This window comes from Doryrhamphus excisus, linkage group LG2 (genome assembly GCF_037039965.1).
Source record: "Doryrhamphus excisus strain RoL-2023G ecotype Guam linkage group LG2, RoL_Dexc_Guam_v1.1, whole genome shotgun sequence".
Lineage (NCBI taxonomy): Eukaryota > Metazoa > Chordata > Actinopteri > Syngnathiformes > Syngnathidae > Doryrhamphus > Doryrhamphus excisus.
This window is the reverse complement of record NC_136358.1, coordinates 28319746-28332879: the sequence shown is the minus strand read 5'-3', so window position 1 is coordinate 28332879 and position 13134 is coordinate 28319746. Positions and strand designations below refer to the sequence as shown.

General features: G+C 40.6%; 1 protein-coding gene across 2 annotated transcripts; it reads left to right on the top strand.

The window, feature by feature from the left end:
- The first annotated feature begins 530 nt into the window (after nucleotides 1-530).
- On the top strand, nucleotides 531-3454 carry LOC131109827 (gap junction delta-3 protein-like). Of its 2 annotated transcripts, XM_078789143.1 has the most exons (2): nucleotides 531-1209; nucleotides 1327-3454. In XM_078789143.1, exons 1-2 carry the CDS (start codon nucleotides 1021-1023, stop codon nucleotides 1825-1827), a joined length of 690 nt encoding a protein of 229 aa, XP_078645269.1. In that variant the 5' UTR covers nucleotides 531-1020; the 3' UTR covers nucleotides 1828-3454. The 2 variants fall into 2 exon arrangements, with proteins under 2 accessions (XP_078645269.1, XP_078645268.1); XM_078789142.1 differs by having other exon boundaries at nucleotides 533-3454.
- The last annotated feature ends 9680 nt before the right edge of the window (nucleotides 3455-13134 follow it).

Here is a 13134-nt window from a genome sequence, read left to right as displayed (position 1 = left end):
TCAATGCTTTATCATTCTACTCTGTATAGATACAACAGAGACACATTAATGATCTTTTTTTCTTCTTTTCTAATGCATCCTTCTGGAACAGCACCGTCCTGGACCCTGAACCCTTAACTCCACTCAGGCATGAGGTTCATCTTTGGCGCCATCTTTCACAACGGAACAGGTATGATTGACACTGCTGGGCTGCAAAAAAAACTGAGCTGTTGCCTGAAAAGTAGGTTGAACTTGGGTGACAGTGTGATGGTAAACTCATACTGGGGGCCCTAGTTTCAAAACTAGTGCATCATTTATCCTCTAAAAGCTTCAGAATAGCAGTTGGGGGGCCAGAAATAATTAGTCATAGATGTGTTTTAAGAATTCAAATATAAGTACTCTATGAGTTGAGCTCAGAGTTATAATAATAATAATGCTATGCATGCTTAATTTTTTTAAATTTCCTAAAATAGAAGGAATGGAAAAACCTGGGCACAAAATGTTCTGCATTAAAAAAAAAAAAATCTACCATGCCTTGCCTCCAAACAGGCTTTTCCTGCCTTGAGGAATTCCTCATCAGTCCTTTTCTAAACATCTGCAAAGTCTGACGCTTGAGTGCAATTAGAAGCAAACAGGAATTTAGCTAACAGTATCCGCCCTCACAACGATTAAAATCTCTGCCCAGCCTCGCTCCTATGCCATTCACTGAAACAGGTTGAAGAATTCACTGTGGACGCTTTAATCGTGGAAGGATTTTAAGTCGTCGGCCAAAACCAGGATTTCTGAGCTTCGGTGGAGAGGACTTGTTGACAAGGCAATTCAAACTTGAATGCAGTGTGGCTGTCGATATTCTGTCTCTTTATTGTTTTATTACTCGGGCCATTCAACCGGTTTCATTTTTACGTCCAGATCTGTGGAATATGAACGGTTGTAAAAAGAAGCAAAAGCAATCTTTCCTGAAAAGGGACCTCATCCGATGCCTTTCAGTTTCTTGCAATCGGTGGCGTGAGTCGTGTGTGCGTGCGACACTGTAGCGTAATCATGGGCGAATGGACCTTTCTCCATGGGCTCTTTAACCACCTCCAGGCCCACTCGCCCTTGCTGGGTCGCTTCTGGCTTCTGCTCATGCTGGTCTTCAGGATCTTGGTCCTAGGAACGGTGGCCAGCGACCTGTTTGAGGACGAGCAAGAGGAGTTCTCGTGTAACACGCTCCAGCCGGGATGCAAGCAGGTTTGCTACGACCAGGCCTTTCCCATCTCCCAGTACCGTTTCTGGGTCTTTCACATCATCCTCATCGCCACGCCATCCTTGCTCTTTCTCATGTACGCCATGCATCACGACAACAAGAAGACTAATGGATCCAGGTCTTTCCCAGCCTACAAGGAATTTAAGCAGTTAAGGAGGTTGTATATTATCAACGTTGCATTCCGCATTTTTGCAGAAGTTGGCTTTCTCATTGTGCAGTGGTGGCTGTACGGCTTCAAGGTAGAGGCCCAGTACCCCTGCAACCGCTTCCCTTGCCCTTACACCGTGGACTGCTTCACCTCACGCCCGGCCGAGAAAACCGTCTTCCTTTGCTTCTACTTTGCCATCGGAGTCTTGGCGGCCATCTCCAGCTGTGTGGAACTTCTCTACAGCTCTGCCAAGTGGTTCTGCTCTAGTCGAGAGGAGTATGCCACGCAAAGCAGCCATAGCTACAAGCCGGGCAAGGTTTCGGAGAAGCCCTCGAAGGAGAGCACGTCCGGCAGTGTGAAGGTGAAGCGAGGGTCGCAGAGGAGCAGCAGGAAGGGCAGCAGGATGAAGCAGAAGAACAGCAAAGACCTCAGCAGTAAGACGTTGATGGTGTGACACTTAAGAATTCTCGCTTGTTGACATTTATCTCCGAGTGAGTCATAAGTACTTGTCCTGCTAGTCCTGAGATGAGGAAATAAGTCATAAGGGAAAATCCTCTAAGGAGGTTTTGATGAGCTTGATTAGCTGTCGTCAGACTCTTATGACCAGAAACGGCCTGTGGGGTTGTTACACCCATCCTCTAATGTACTTTGCAATAGACATAGACTCCCTTTATTGTCATTGCACAAAAACACAGTAGTGAAATTACCAACGAAATGTTGTGCAATTTGTTATAAAAAGTCATTCTCACATTGTCTGGATTCAGGGTGTGTTTTCAAGGAAATGGCATGGCACTACTGAGTTTTTATTTTCATTTGGTAAAGCTCTCTATGTAGAATTACATAATTTATAGATTATAAATGGCTATTTGTGGTCGATGGATATTAGCAATCAAAATTGAGTCTGTGCTGTATATTGTGGCCATTTTCCAACAAACATATTTTTTTTTTGTTAATTTCTGTAGTTCTTTGTTTATCGGGTTGTGATGTCCTTTCATGCACTCGAAACAGCCACACAGTTAAATATACTGTATTTAACTTGACGGTATGCTTTTTTGTTGTTTTTACCCCCACCGGGCTTGAATTTTAGGTTTTCTGAGAACTTAAAAATTCTTTGTATTTTGAAAAAACTTAATTCTTTGTATTTTGAGAAAACTTAAAAAAAATATTTTTTTTGAGAGAACTTAAAAATAAATTTAAAAGTCTAAATTTAACAGACACATATTTTATATGCATACTCTAATTACATAAAATACTTTTAGGGCCATAGAGGAGGTAAGAAAATAAAAATTCTGAGGGAAATTATGAAATTAAGGATAAAAGTACAGAAATGTTGAAATATTACAAAAGAAAAATTTATTTTATGAACCAATTTTCATCTAGGAAAGTGCAAATAAAGATGTAATATCTTGAATTCGAAAAAGCCTTCAAAAGCATGTTATTGTTCACAATATAACTTTATTCTCATAGCATTCCAACTTTTCTTGTAGCACCCCTACAAGATTCCTGCTTTCACTTTTTGCCATCCATAGGTGGCAGCAGTGTAACACGCATTCCTATTTTCCATCAGATGACTTCATTACGGGCCTTAAAATGACAACGCTTTAGATCCCAGCACGATAACGATAAGGCTCTATTCTTATTCCACCATCTATAAACCTCATTTGGGTTACTTCCTGCCACATCTGGAATGGGGAAATTCAAAGGAGACTTGAGTAGTGACACATCCAAATAGTCTAAATACACTCCAAAGAAGCTTATTTCCCTCCCGGAAATGCACACACATCATGCTGTTCCCTGAATGCATCATACTATATGCAGATATGCCAGGCTTTGATGTGCATAGAGGAGAATAGGAGATGTTATATAAACAGCAGAGGAGGATTACTGTCAAAACTTTCTGCTTGTCTCGTCTACTTTTTTTTTTATATATATAGCTTGACTCTATAGCTTTTTATCATCATTCTTTTCTTCATCTGTGCCATACTTGACTTTCTTTTTTGCATGTGGGCAGGCCTGCTCTCACAGCAGGAGCCCGCCTTAAAAAGCAAATGTAGGTCATCTGTCGTCTGCTTCTTTCACACTGACGAGGCGATGGGAGTAATATATATATATATATATATATATATATTTTTTTTTTTTTTTTAACTCGACAAGTCTACCCCCCGACCCATCACTCTTGCATTTTTTTCCCTTGCTCGCAGCTTTGAGTGAGACATTAATAAGACGCAAACCTGCCTTCACCCAAACTTCCACTGAGCACCTCCCATTCTGCTCAGTCATACCAGTTTATGTCTTGCAAACACGGGCACACTCTGGCCTAGCTATAGCATTGTTTGTATCTAAACTCATTAGGCCGCTTGCTAAATGCAATCTTTCTTACACGATTTCACCCAAAACATCATCTAATGGTGCCATACACATGCATAGATAAATAATGTTCTGCATGCAACGTGAGGAAGCAGGGAAAGATCCAACTGCAAAATTGACATCAGGCTAAAATGGAGGACCGGAGTCCTGCTTGTCACAAGTACGAGGAAGAGCACGGTAATTTAGTTTATCTGCAGATTTCTGTTCTCTGTTTCAAAATGTAATAGTTTTTTCTGTTAACTTCAATAGAAAGTACATTGAACCAGCAGAGGGCGCTGCCTCTCAGGTTGAGTCAACATTTTCCAGCAGGAAGATGCGTTGACAGCAGGTTGTGTAAGTACAATACGTTTCTCTGCATGACTGTAATTGTTTCTTGATGTGCACAAAACTATTAAATAAGCATTTTAGTCTTATTATATACAGTATGCATCGTTATGGGATAGTACATAGGAATCTACTATATATGTCCGCTAACATTCCATGCTAAAGTAACCCTGCTTTGTAGCATATACACTGGATAGAAATGTTTCAAAATGTAATTATTTTTTCTGTTAACTTCAATAGAAAGTACATTGAACCAGCAGAGGGCGCTGCCTCTCAGGTTGAGTCAACATTTTCCAGCAGGAAGATGCGTTGACAGCAGGTTGTGTAAGTACAATACGTTTCTCTGCATGACTGTAATTGTTTCTTGCTGTGCACAAAACTATTAAATAAGCATTTTAGTCTTATTATATACAGTATGCATCGTTACGGGATAGTACATAGGAATCTACTATATATGTCCGCTCACATTCCATGCTAAAGTAACCCTGCTTTGTAGCATATATACTGTATAGAAATAAGTAACATCCAAACACTAACGTGCAGTTTAAAAGCTTGCCACCAGGGGGAGACATTTATCAATGCACTACAGCAGATGGATACAACAGAGGCCTGGTTAAAGTGGCCTCGATGACCCTGGGTGTTGCTGACAGTGCCCGATCCATTTCAATGTGACCTTTGACCCGCAAAACAGTCAGCGGCCAAGGTCAGCTTGCGCCTCGCTCCTCCCGCTCTGTCTCTTCTCACCCCCACCCCCCCCTCCTTTGCTGAAAGCTGCTTGTGTCGCGCCTCTTAAGTTTGCAACGTCACCTCTCATCGCACCCACCCCACTCCCCTCCACTTCGTCTCCTTTTCTCTTGCCACGGGGTGCGCTTTTGTGATGGCAGCATTTACAGTGACATATTGCCACTGCCTCTCCTCCTGTCTACCTCAATTTCTCAAGAAAAATATTGCATAAAGCCTCCAGGCTGGGCCCACTAAGCCACTAAGTTGTGTGTGTGTACGTGTGTATCGAGACAGGACAGTGGATGAACACAATCACCAAACGATACTCTTTGGCCGCAGCCTTTGGCTTTTTTTTTTTTTTTTTACACGTCCAGAAAGTAAATTGTTATGCTTCGTGCGTTGCCTTGTGCACATCTGTGTTTAAAGAGCTTCTTTTCATAACATGAGATTTCCTGTTTTGCCGAAAAGACGGCGCCAAGAACATCAGCATAAGATATGACTCCAACATTGAGTACGCAGTGGAAATTTAATGGGATGGACACATTTGAGTCTGATTTATCTTTTTCCACTTGTTCTAGAACTGAAGGAAAAAGAGACATTAGAGCCCTCTAGCCATGAAATAACACCCCTATAGTCACATTTACATTTGTATTATCCAATATAGTAGATACTGCACAATAAGACTCTGTTAAGATATGAATAAGATTGGAGCTAATGTGTGTTATTGTAAATATGTTTCCCAAAAAAGCTGAGTGAGCGGTGGACAGGAAGTGACATCAGAGTTGAGTTTCAGCTTTGCAGCACGTTTTTATTAGGAATTATTGCGCATGTTGAGATCAGCCCGTGATCAAGTCGAATGCTTGTGCGTCTCAGTGGACATTATTGCAACATTACTGACACCTAGTGGCAAGTGTGTTATTCTACACATCAAATGTGTTTTCAATATCTTACTTAGGGATGGACGATAATTATTGGCTTGATATCAGTCGACATTATCGGATTTTTAAAATGCATGTGTTCATTCGTGTTACACATATCGGTATCGGAAAAGTTGGACAATTTTCGGTAAGAAAAAAAAGCTAATATCGTGTGAACTTGATTCTGAGAGTACTGTATATACAGTATATGTGACTTGAGATATAAGTGAATAGTGGAATGGATCATTATGGGATGCCGTATTGATGGGTAAATGGGTTGGGATGCTGTTGCTCGGTTGGATTGAATGTGTGAGTGTGTGTAGCAGTTGTGCATGGCTGCACACTAACAGGATGTGACAGGGCAGAAATACCAGTAGTGGCCACACTTGCCCACCCACCAACACACACACACACACACACACACATACATACCCCCCTCTGCAGCGCCGCGCCCTCACCCTATTGGCTGTCTACTTCCGTCACTCCACATCTTCTGCTCGGAGACAGAACTCTCCATTTTCTACCCCCACCCCTATTTCGCCTTCTCGCGTGGGGTTCTAACGTGCATCAGTGAATGACGCGGTAAAGAAGTGGGACGCATTATGCAACATCCCGTTACGCAAGACTTTTTTTTTTTTTTTTTCCCCCTCTCATATCTTCATCCGCCCAGCCTCTTGAGACGTCTTTTGCGTCCACTTTCTCTTCTCTTCCTTTCTCTTTTTGCCACACTTCCAAGAAGTTGACATTTGGGGATGTTCCAGTTTGACCTTTGACCTCTTGTACTTTCACTGTGCAAACTGAAGACACAGCTCAGTAACTTTTGAAGCTGGAGGCAAAAAAACTATCCGGACAAATCCGAGTGATGGTGCAACACTGCACCTCTTATTGCCAGAGTGGTGCTTACTCAACAAAATACTTGTATTACTTGGAGCTTGTTCTGCATAACAATCCTTGTTGGGTTTTTTTTGCAGTATACCGTAAGGAAAAATTCATATAGAAAAACAATGCATTCTTGGTCATTTTCTGATTATTCTTTTGTGGCAATACACAAAGTTTCACCTGTCTCACTGACCACATAGTGTACCACACCGAGTACATACACCTGCACCGTGTCATGAGATTTTGCCTTTACAAGGGTAATAATGATCACTTTTGATTGACACTGTCAGAGAGGTATTCAAGAATGTCATAATATTTAGAATAAAATAAAATAATGGTCATAAATTAACATCATTCTTGTAATAATGCTCAGGTTTGATTGGAGAAGTATTCATTTAGCAATGACATGATATTAAAAAAAAATTACCGACTTTCCAATATTATAAAAATATCCTAAAATACAATTAAAACAATTTTAAAAATAATTCAAATATCACATTTTATTTGACAATCCTTTTATTATTTTATAATTAATAATAATTAAGTTATTATTAATTAAATAATACAGTTTTTTGTGGTAAAAGTTAATAGTTTTATCGAATTAAATTTTTTTAGGGGAAATAAAATAAATACAAAATAAAATTATATAATTTTTTAGAAAAAAGTTGCAAATTTTTGTTTAAAAAAAAAACACATTTTTGGACAAAAAGTCATATTCATCTAAAATGTTTTCATATTCATATTGTATAAATTAGGGATGTCTGATATTGGCTTTTTTGCCGAAAACCGATATTGTCCAACTCTAAATTTCCGATACCGATATCAGCTGATACTGATACCGATATGTGTAACATGAAATATCTCCTGTGGTGGAATGAAGACCTATGTGTTTTCTTTACAGCATTTTTGTATATCGGTTTTCATGATCTGGAAAAAATTCCATACCGATTGACATTGACCGATTTGACATTTTTATGCTGAAATCGGGCCAATAATTATCGTATTAATTCAATAAATAACAGTTGAAAGTGCACATTATTATATAAGATATTATAAATAGATTGTTGTTTTTGGGGGGGGTTCTGCAGGTGTTCCCTAATGTTATAGTTGGCATTATCTTGCAGCAGTAGTAGTAGTAAAGATGTTTTGTGTCGTGTTTGTAGTACTTTGGTATACCGAGTGTGTGCGCTCCCATATTTGACCTTTTATATTCAGACAAATCTATATTAAGACTGAGCACTCTGTCTATATTTTCTCTCAGCAAACAATCTGCCTCCACCCTCCTCCCATCCTGCCTTTTTTTTTTTTTTTTACTCCCTCTCTCCTCGGAGACGTCGCCGTGCAAGCATTGTGGATCACTGAGCTTCAACAATGTCGTCTCTAAAAATTGCTCCTTCAGTTTTAGCTTTTTTCAAAAGCGCACCAACGCCTCTTCTACTTTGCTGCAGGAGCTGACGTCACGGAAGTGACGGATAGCTTTGGTATCAGACTCTTGCCTGCCCCCCGCCCTCCAGTTCCAGCTCTCCTACTCTAATAGTGTGGATTTCACAGAAAGCAGTTGCGGCCCTGGAGGCATCCATCTTGGATCTTCTCCAGTCCAGTTGAAGGCGTAGGGGAGGAGAGGGGAGGGGCGGGGGAGGCTTGTGGTGACTGTACTGTATTTTGGCTCTCTTCCAGTCCAGTGGGCATGAAGCAGGCCTTGGAGGCGCCTGGGATTTCCCTTTTGCACCAGCCCCCTCTGCCCTCCATTAACCAATTAGACTTGAGAAAAGCCTGGCTGGATATTAGAAAGAATCCGCCACGGTTTTTACTATTGGATAAAAACCTGCTTCGTTCTTTTGCTCTAATAACATCATTCACAGTCTGGGTTTTACATTGAGCTACTATTCGACATGAAACAGGGAAAAAAATTTCCCTCGTTCCGTGTGGAAGTGGTACATGTTATATTTCTTTCTTTGTCAAACTTTTTTTCAACATCTTTGTCAAAGATAGGAGTACTGTATCAGTGTCCATTATTTTACAGATGTATGCCAGATGCATGTATTTTTTTTTACACCATGGCACCCACCCACATCACGTTGGGGAGATTACAATAACAAGGAACGCTCCCAGAGCTGACTGTGAGTCATTACGTCGGATTAGATCGCATATCAGGCCTTCTATGTTTGGTAGTTTGAGTGTGAAGGTGACTATGGGGGTGTTATTTCATGTCTACAGGGCTCTAACAATGGTAAAAACTGTTTTCAGAAGGTCATAAACAGGTTTTTTTATGTTGTAATTATGAGAACAAAACCGATTAACCATGATAGTTTTTTTTAGAGAAAGATATACTTACTAAAAATAAAATATTGAATTTTGTAGTGCAAAACATGTTCACTAACGGAAAAGAGGGAAAGGAGAGGAAAAGCAGTAGTAGAAAATGAATGAATGAATGAGAAAAATACTTACTAAAATAAAATATTGAATTTTGTAGCGCAAAACATAATCATTTATTTTGTTAACTAGCGCAAAAGTAGAATTTTTATAGACAAAAAAGTAATCTCATTATAATGAAGTCATATTTTCTTAGATGTTGGGGACAAAAATATTAGGAAAAAATATTTTTTGCAAGAAAAACCTAGATTTTACTAGATAAAAAAAAATCAAAATAAAAGTGAAATTTCATTGTGAAAAAGGGAGATTTTTTCCCCCAATAATTATGTATATTTTTTAAAGAAATACTTTTTTAGAGAAAGAAATACTTACTAAAATAAAATATTGAATTTTGTAGCGCAAAACATAATCATTTATTTTGTTAATTAGTGCAAATGTAGAATTTTTATAGACAAAAAAGTAATCTCATTATAATGAAGTAATTTTTTTTTTTTTTAGATGTTGAGGACAAAAATATTGGGAAAAAACAATTTATGCAAGAAAAACCTAGATTAAAAAAATTCAAAATAATAGTGAAATTTCATTGTGGAAAAAATGAGATTTTTTCCCAATAATTATATATATATTTGAGTGAAAAAAGATGCACTGGGGGATTTGTAGTTTTATGAGTTACATATTTTCAAGAAGGGAAGAAAAACATGTAAAAGATGGATACTTCTACACGTATATGAAATTATAGGCAAGTCACCGAATGATGAATGTGTTCAATATCATACTTCTACTGTACATTCATGGCAACCGCTGCGGTTCCAGAACAGTACCTGCTCCTTGCCAACAGGGGTCGTCCTTGCACAGCCTGTCCTCACTGGGACTGGTGGCTCCAAGCCACATAACATGAAGTCGCCTCACGCTGGCCCAGGTTGCCTTTGCTTAGCCGATAGTGGCTAAGTGTATCAGAGTGCTGTGTTTTAAGGACAGACGTTTTGCATGAAGGACAATCTCATCCTCTTTGTTCACCTTTTGTGTGTGTGTGTGTGTGTGTGTGTGTGTAAATGTGCCTTTGTGTGCTTTGTCCTTGCCCCGGCCATGCTCATGTAAGCGACCCACATCAATTCATGGAGCCTCTGCCCTTTTACGGGGCGCTTGAGAAAATATGATGTGACATGTGGGATGAGCAAGATGGAGGGAGATGAGGAGGAGGAGGAGGAGAAGGAGGCGTACGTGAGGGTTTAGGTATTTCCAAAGGACACTTCACCATCACCGGACTGACATTGACAGACTTCATTTTGACAAACTGGTGCATACTTGAAGGGGACATGCGTGGCACATATAGGGATTAGCATTTACATTGAAAGGACAGCCTGTGACCTTCGCGTCAATGACAGACGTCTGTCATCTGAAAGTTGCATATTGGCGGGGGGGGGGGGGCACAATCGCTGCAGATTTCACAACATTTTCCCTGCTCATTTGGACATTTGCTGCAAAATCAGGAACAATAGAAACAGTTTTTGTAAACTTTTGACAACCGTTTAACATTATTAATTCTAAATGAGTAATCATTAAGACCAAAATAATTACAGTACTGTACTTACAGTACTTTCATTTCTCTGGTCAGTTCTATGGTGTCACTGAGCCCCCAGCCCTCAGCGTCCGTCCTAGACCTAAAGTCATGTGACACTGACCCGCTATGTTTTACAAGGCCGCGGTGCTGCATGGGGGGGCCTCAGAGGGAAAAGCAGCAGCAGGAAACAGAGGAGCGTATGAGTTTGTCATTTTACTTTCATGGACATCTTTCTAACCGAAGAGCATTTAATTGGGGACAGCTTGTTGAATGTGGGGGGGGGGGGGGGGGTAGTAAAGTGCCAGAGGTTTAGGTCGTAGTTGTTTTTATATGGAAGGAAATTAGTAAAGAGCCAACCCACTTGGTTAGCATCAAGGCTAACATCTCAGTTTTCTTTTTTAATTCCGATATCTAGTCCAATATTGTATAAATCATGCGGACACAATCATTTAAGAGTCATTATAGCACAAAACCAAAATTTTAAAATGACCAAAATAATAATATTATTATAATATAATATTTAATATAATTATTGGCAAAAAAATCTCCTTTTTTCGCAATAAAATTTCACTTTTATTTAGATTTTCTTTAATCTAGAAAAATCTAGGTTTTTCTTGCAAAAATATTTTTTCCCAACATTTTGGTCTCCAACATCTAAAAAAAAATATGACTTCATTATAATGAGATTACTTTTTTGTCTATAAAAATTCAACTTTTTTGCTAGTTGCGCTACAAAATTCAATATTTTATTTTAGTAAGTATTTTTCTCATTCATTCATTTTCTACTGCTTTTCCTCTCGAGGGTTGCCTATCCCTGCTGTCTTGGGGCGAGAGGCAGGGGTACACCCTGGACTGGTGGCCAGCCAATCACAGGGCACATATAGACAAACAACCATTCACACTCACATTCATACCTATGGACAATTTGGAATGGCTAATTAACCTAGCATGTTTTTGGAATGTGGGAGGAAACCGGAGTACCCGGAGAAAACCCACGCATGCACGGGGGAGAACATGCAAACTCCACACAGAGATAGCTGAGGGTGGAATCGAACTCGGGTCTCCTAGCTGTGAGTTCTGCGTGCTAACCACATGTTGTGCAGCATTTCCAGTCATTCACATTCATACACCATTGTCTTGTCGAACCGCCAACCTGTGGAACCCAAGTTTGACTAGTGTTGTTTGTTTATATGTGATTGACTGCTGACTGACAGGTTATACCGGGATAAGCTTCTGGGATAGGTTCCAGCAGGATAAGTGGTAGATAGCATGAATGAATGAAAAATGGCAGGTCAGCGGTTGTGGTTTTTAGGGCTTGGTCACGTAAATAGTTGCGATTATTCTCCCGGAAATGACTGAAAGTCCATGAAACGTCAACAAAAGTAGTGAGAGTGGTGAGTCGGGTGGGTGAGTCGGGTGGGGGAGTCGGGTGGGGTCAGGCTGCAGTATTTCAAGGGAATGGAACTCCACCGTAAAAGGTTTTGATGGCGTTTTTAAACCTGTCGCCTCGTTGCCCGGCAAAGACTCGGATAAAACCAAGTTGGACATTTTCCACCCGGCTGACGTTTATCAACGCTCGGATGTCGTTCCCTCCCCTCCCCTCCCCCGCTCCTTGTATTAAATCTCACACTTCTCCTCTATCCCGGCTTTAAGTTGACCTTCACCGTGGCTCGGCGCTCTCTGGTTCTGGAGCTGTAATCTATAGTTGTAGACTTGTATCCTGTTGCCCTCCTACGCACACACGTGCACAAACACACAAGCAGCGCAGTCAGTACATGAAAGATGACCACAGACGCGCACACACACACACACACACACACACACACACACACACACACACATACGGATTTGAGGCCATTAAACGAGAGGCCGGTCCAGTCTCTCTCTTTGTTCCCCAAACCAGGACCAGCTGTGCTCCTCCACAGTTGTAAGTCACTCACTCGGTGGAAATTTAAAAGCCATTAAGCGACCCCCCCCCCCCCCATGTTGCCTACCCTACCCTACCCCGCCTCGCCGTGCATGTTTCTCGCTTATCTTTGTACACGAAATGGAAGCAGCGTGTTTACAATGGCAGTGGATCAGCTTCATGTTGTCTTGAAATAATCTTGCTTGCTTGTCCGACAAATAACAACACATGGAGCGGACATTTGCATCCCCAAAAAGGAGGAACAAAATCTGACGTTTTTTTTTCTCCTCTTTTTTCTCTATCTCTTGTGGAGATCTCTCATTTCCTGCAGGCCCCGATGTTAATTTCATAGTGGAGCTCAGGGTTTAGTGGATGGAAGGGGGGGGGGGGGGGCATGTGGTTGTGAAGTGTGGGGGTATTTGGGTTCGGGCCAACATCAACCTCGCTCAACGATGTCTGTGTTGTTGTTTTGCTAGCCTGGAGTTTTGTTTTTTGTCTACCGGCGCACACTCACCTCAACACCCAGGCTGAGGCTGAGGGCCAATTTGCTCCAAATGCATACTCTACCCGGGCGGCTCACGTCACTGGCAGCACATTTGACAAATAATAATAATAAGTTGGCATCATAAAGACCACCATAAGAACGTCCGCCCAAAATATGTATTGCATTGCCTCATCATTTTACTTACACATATCGTATTATTATTATTA

Excerpts from the sequence above, each read along its gene's own strand:
- LOC131109827 (XM_078789142.1), top strand. The coding sequence starts at position 1,021 with ATGGGCGAATGGACCTTTCTCCATGGGCTCTTTAACCACCTCCAGGCC.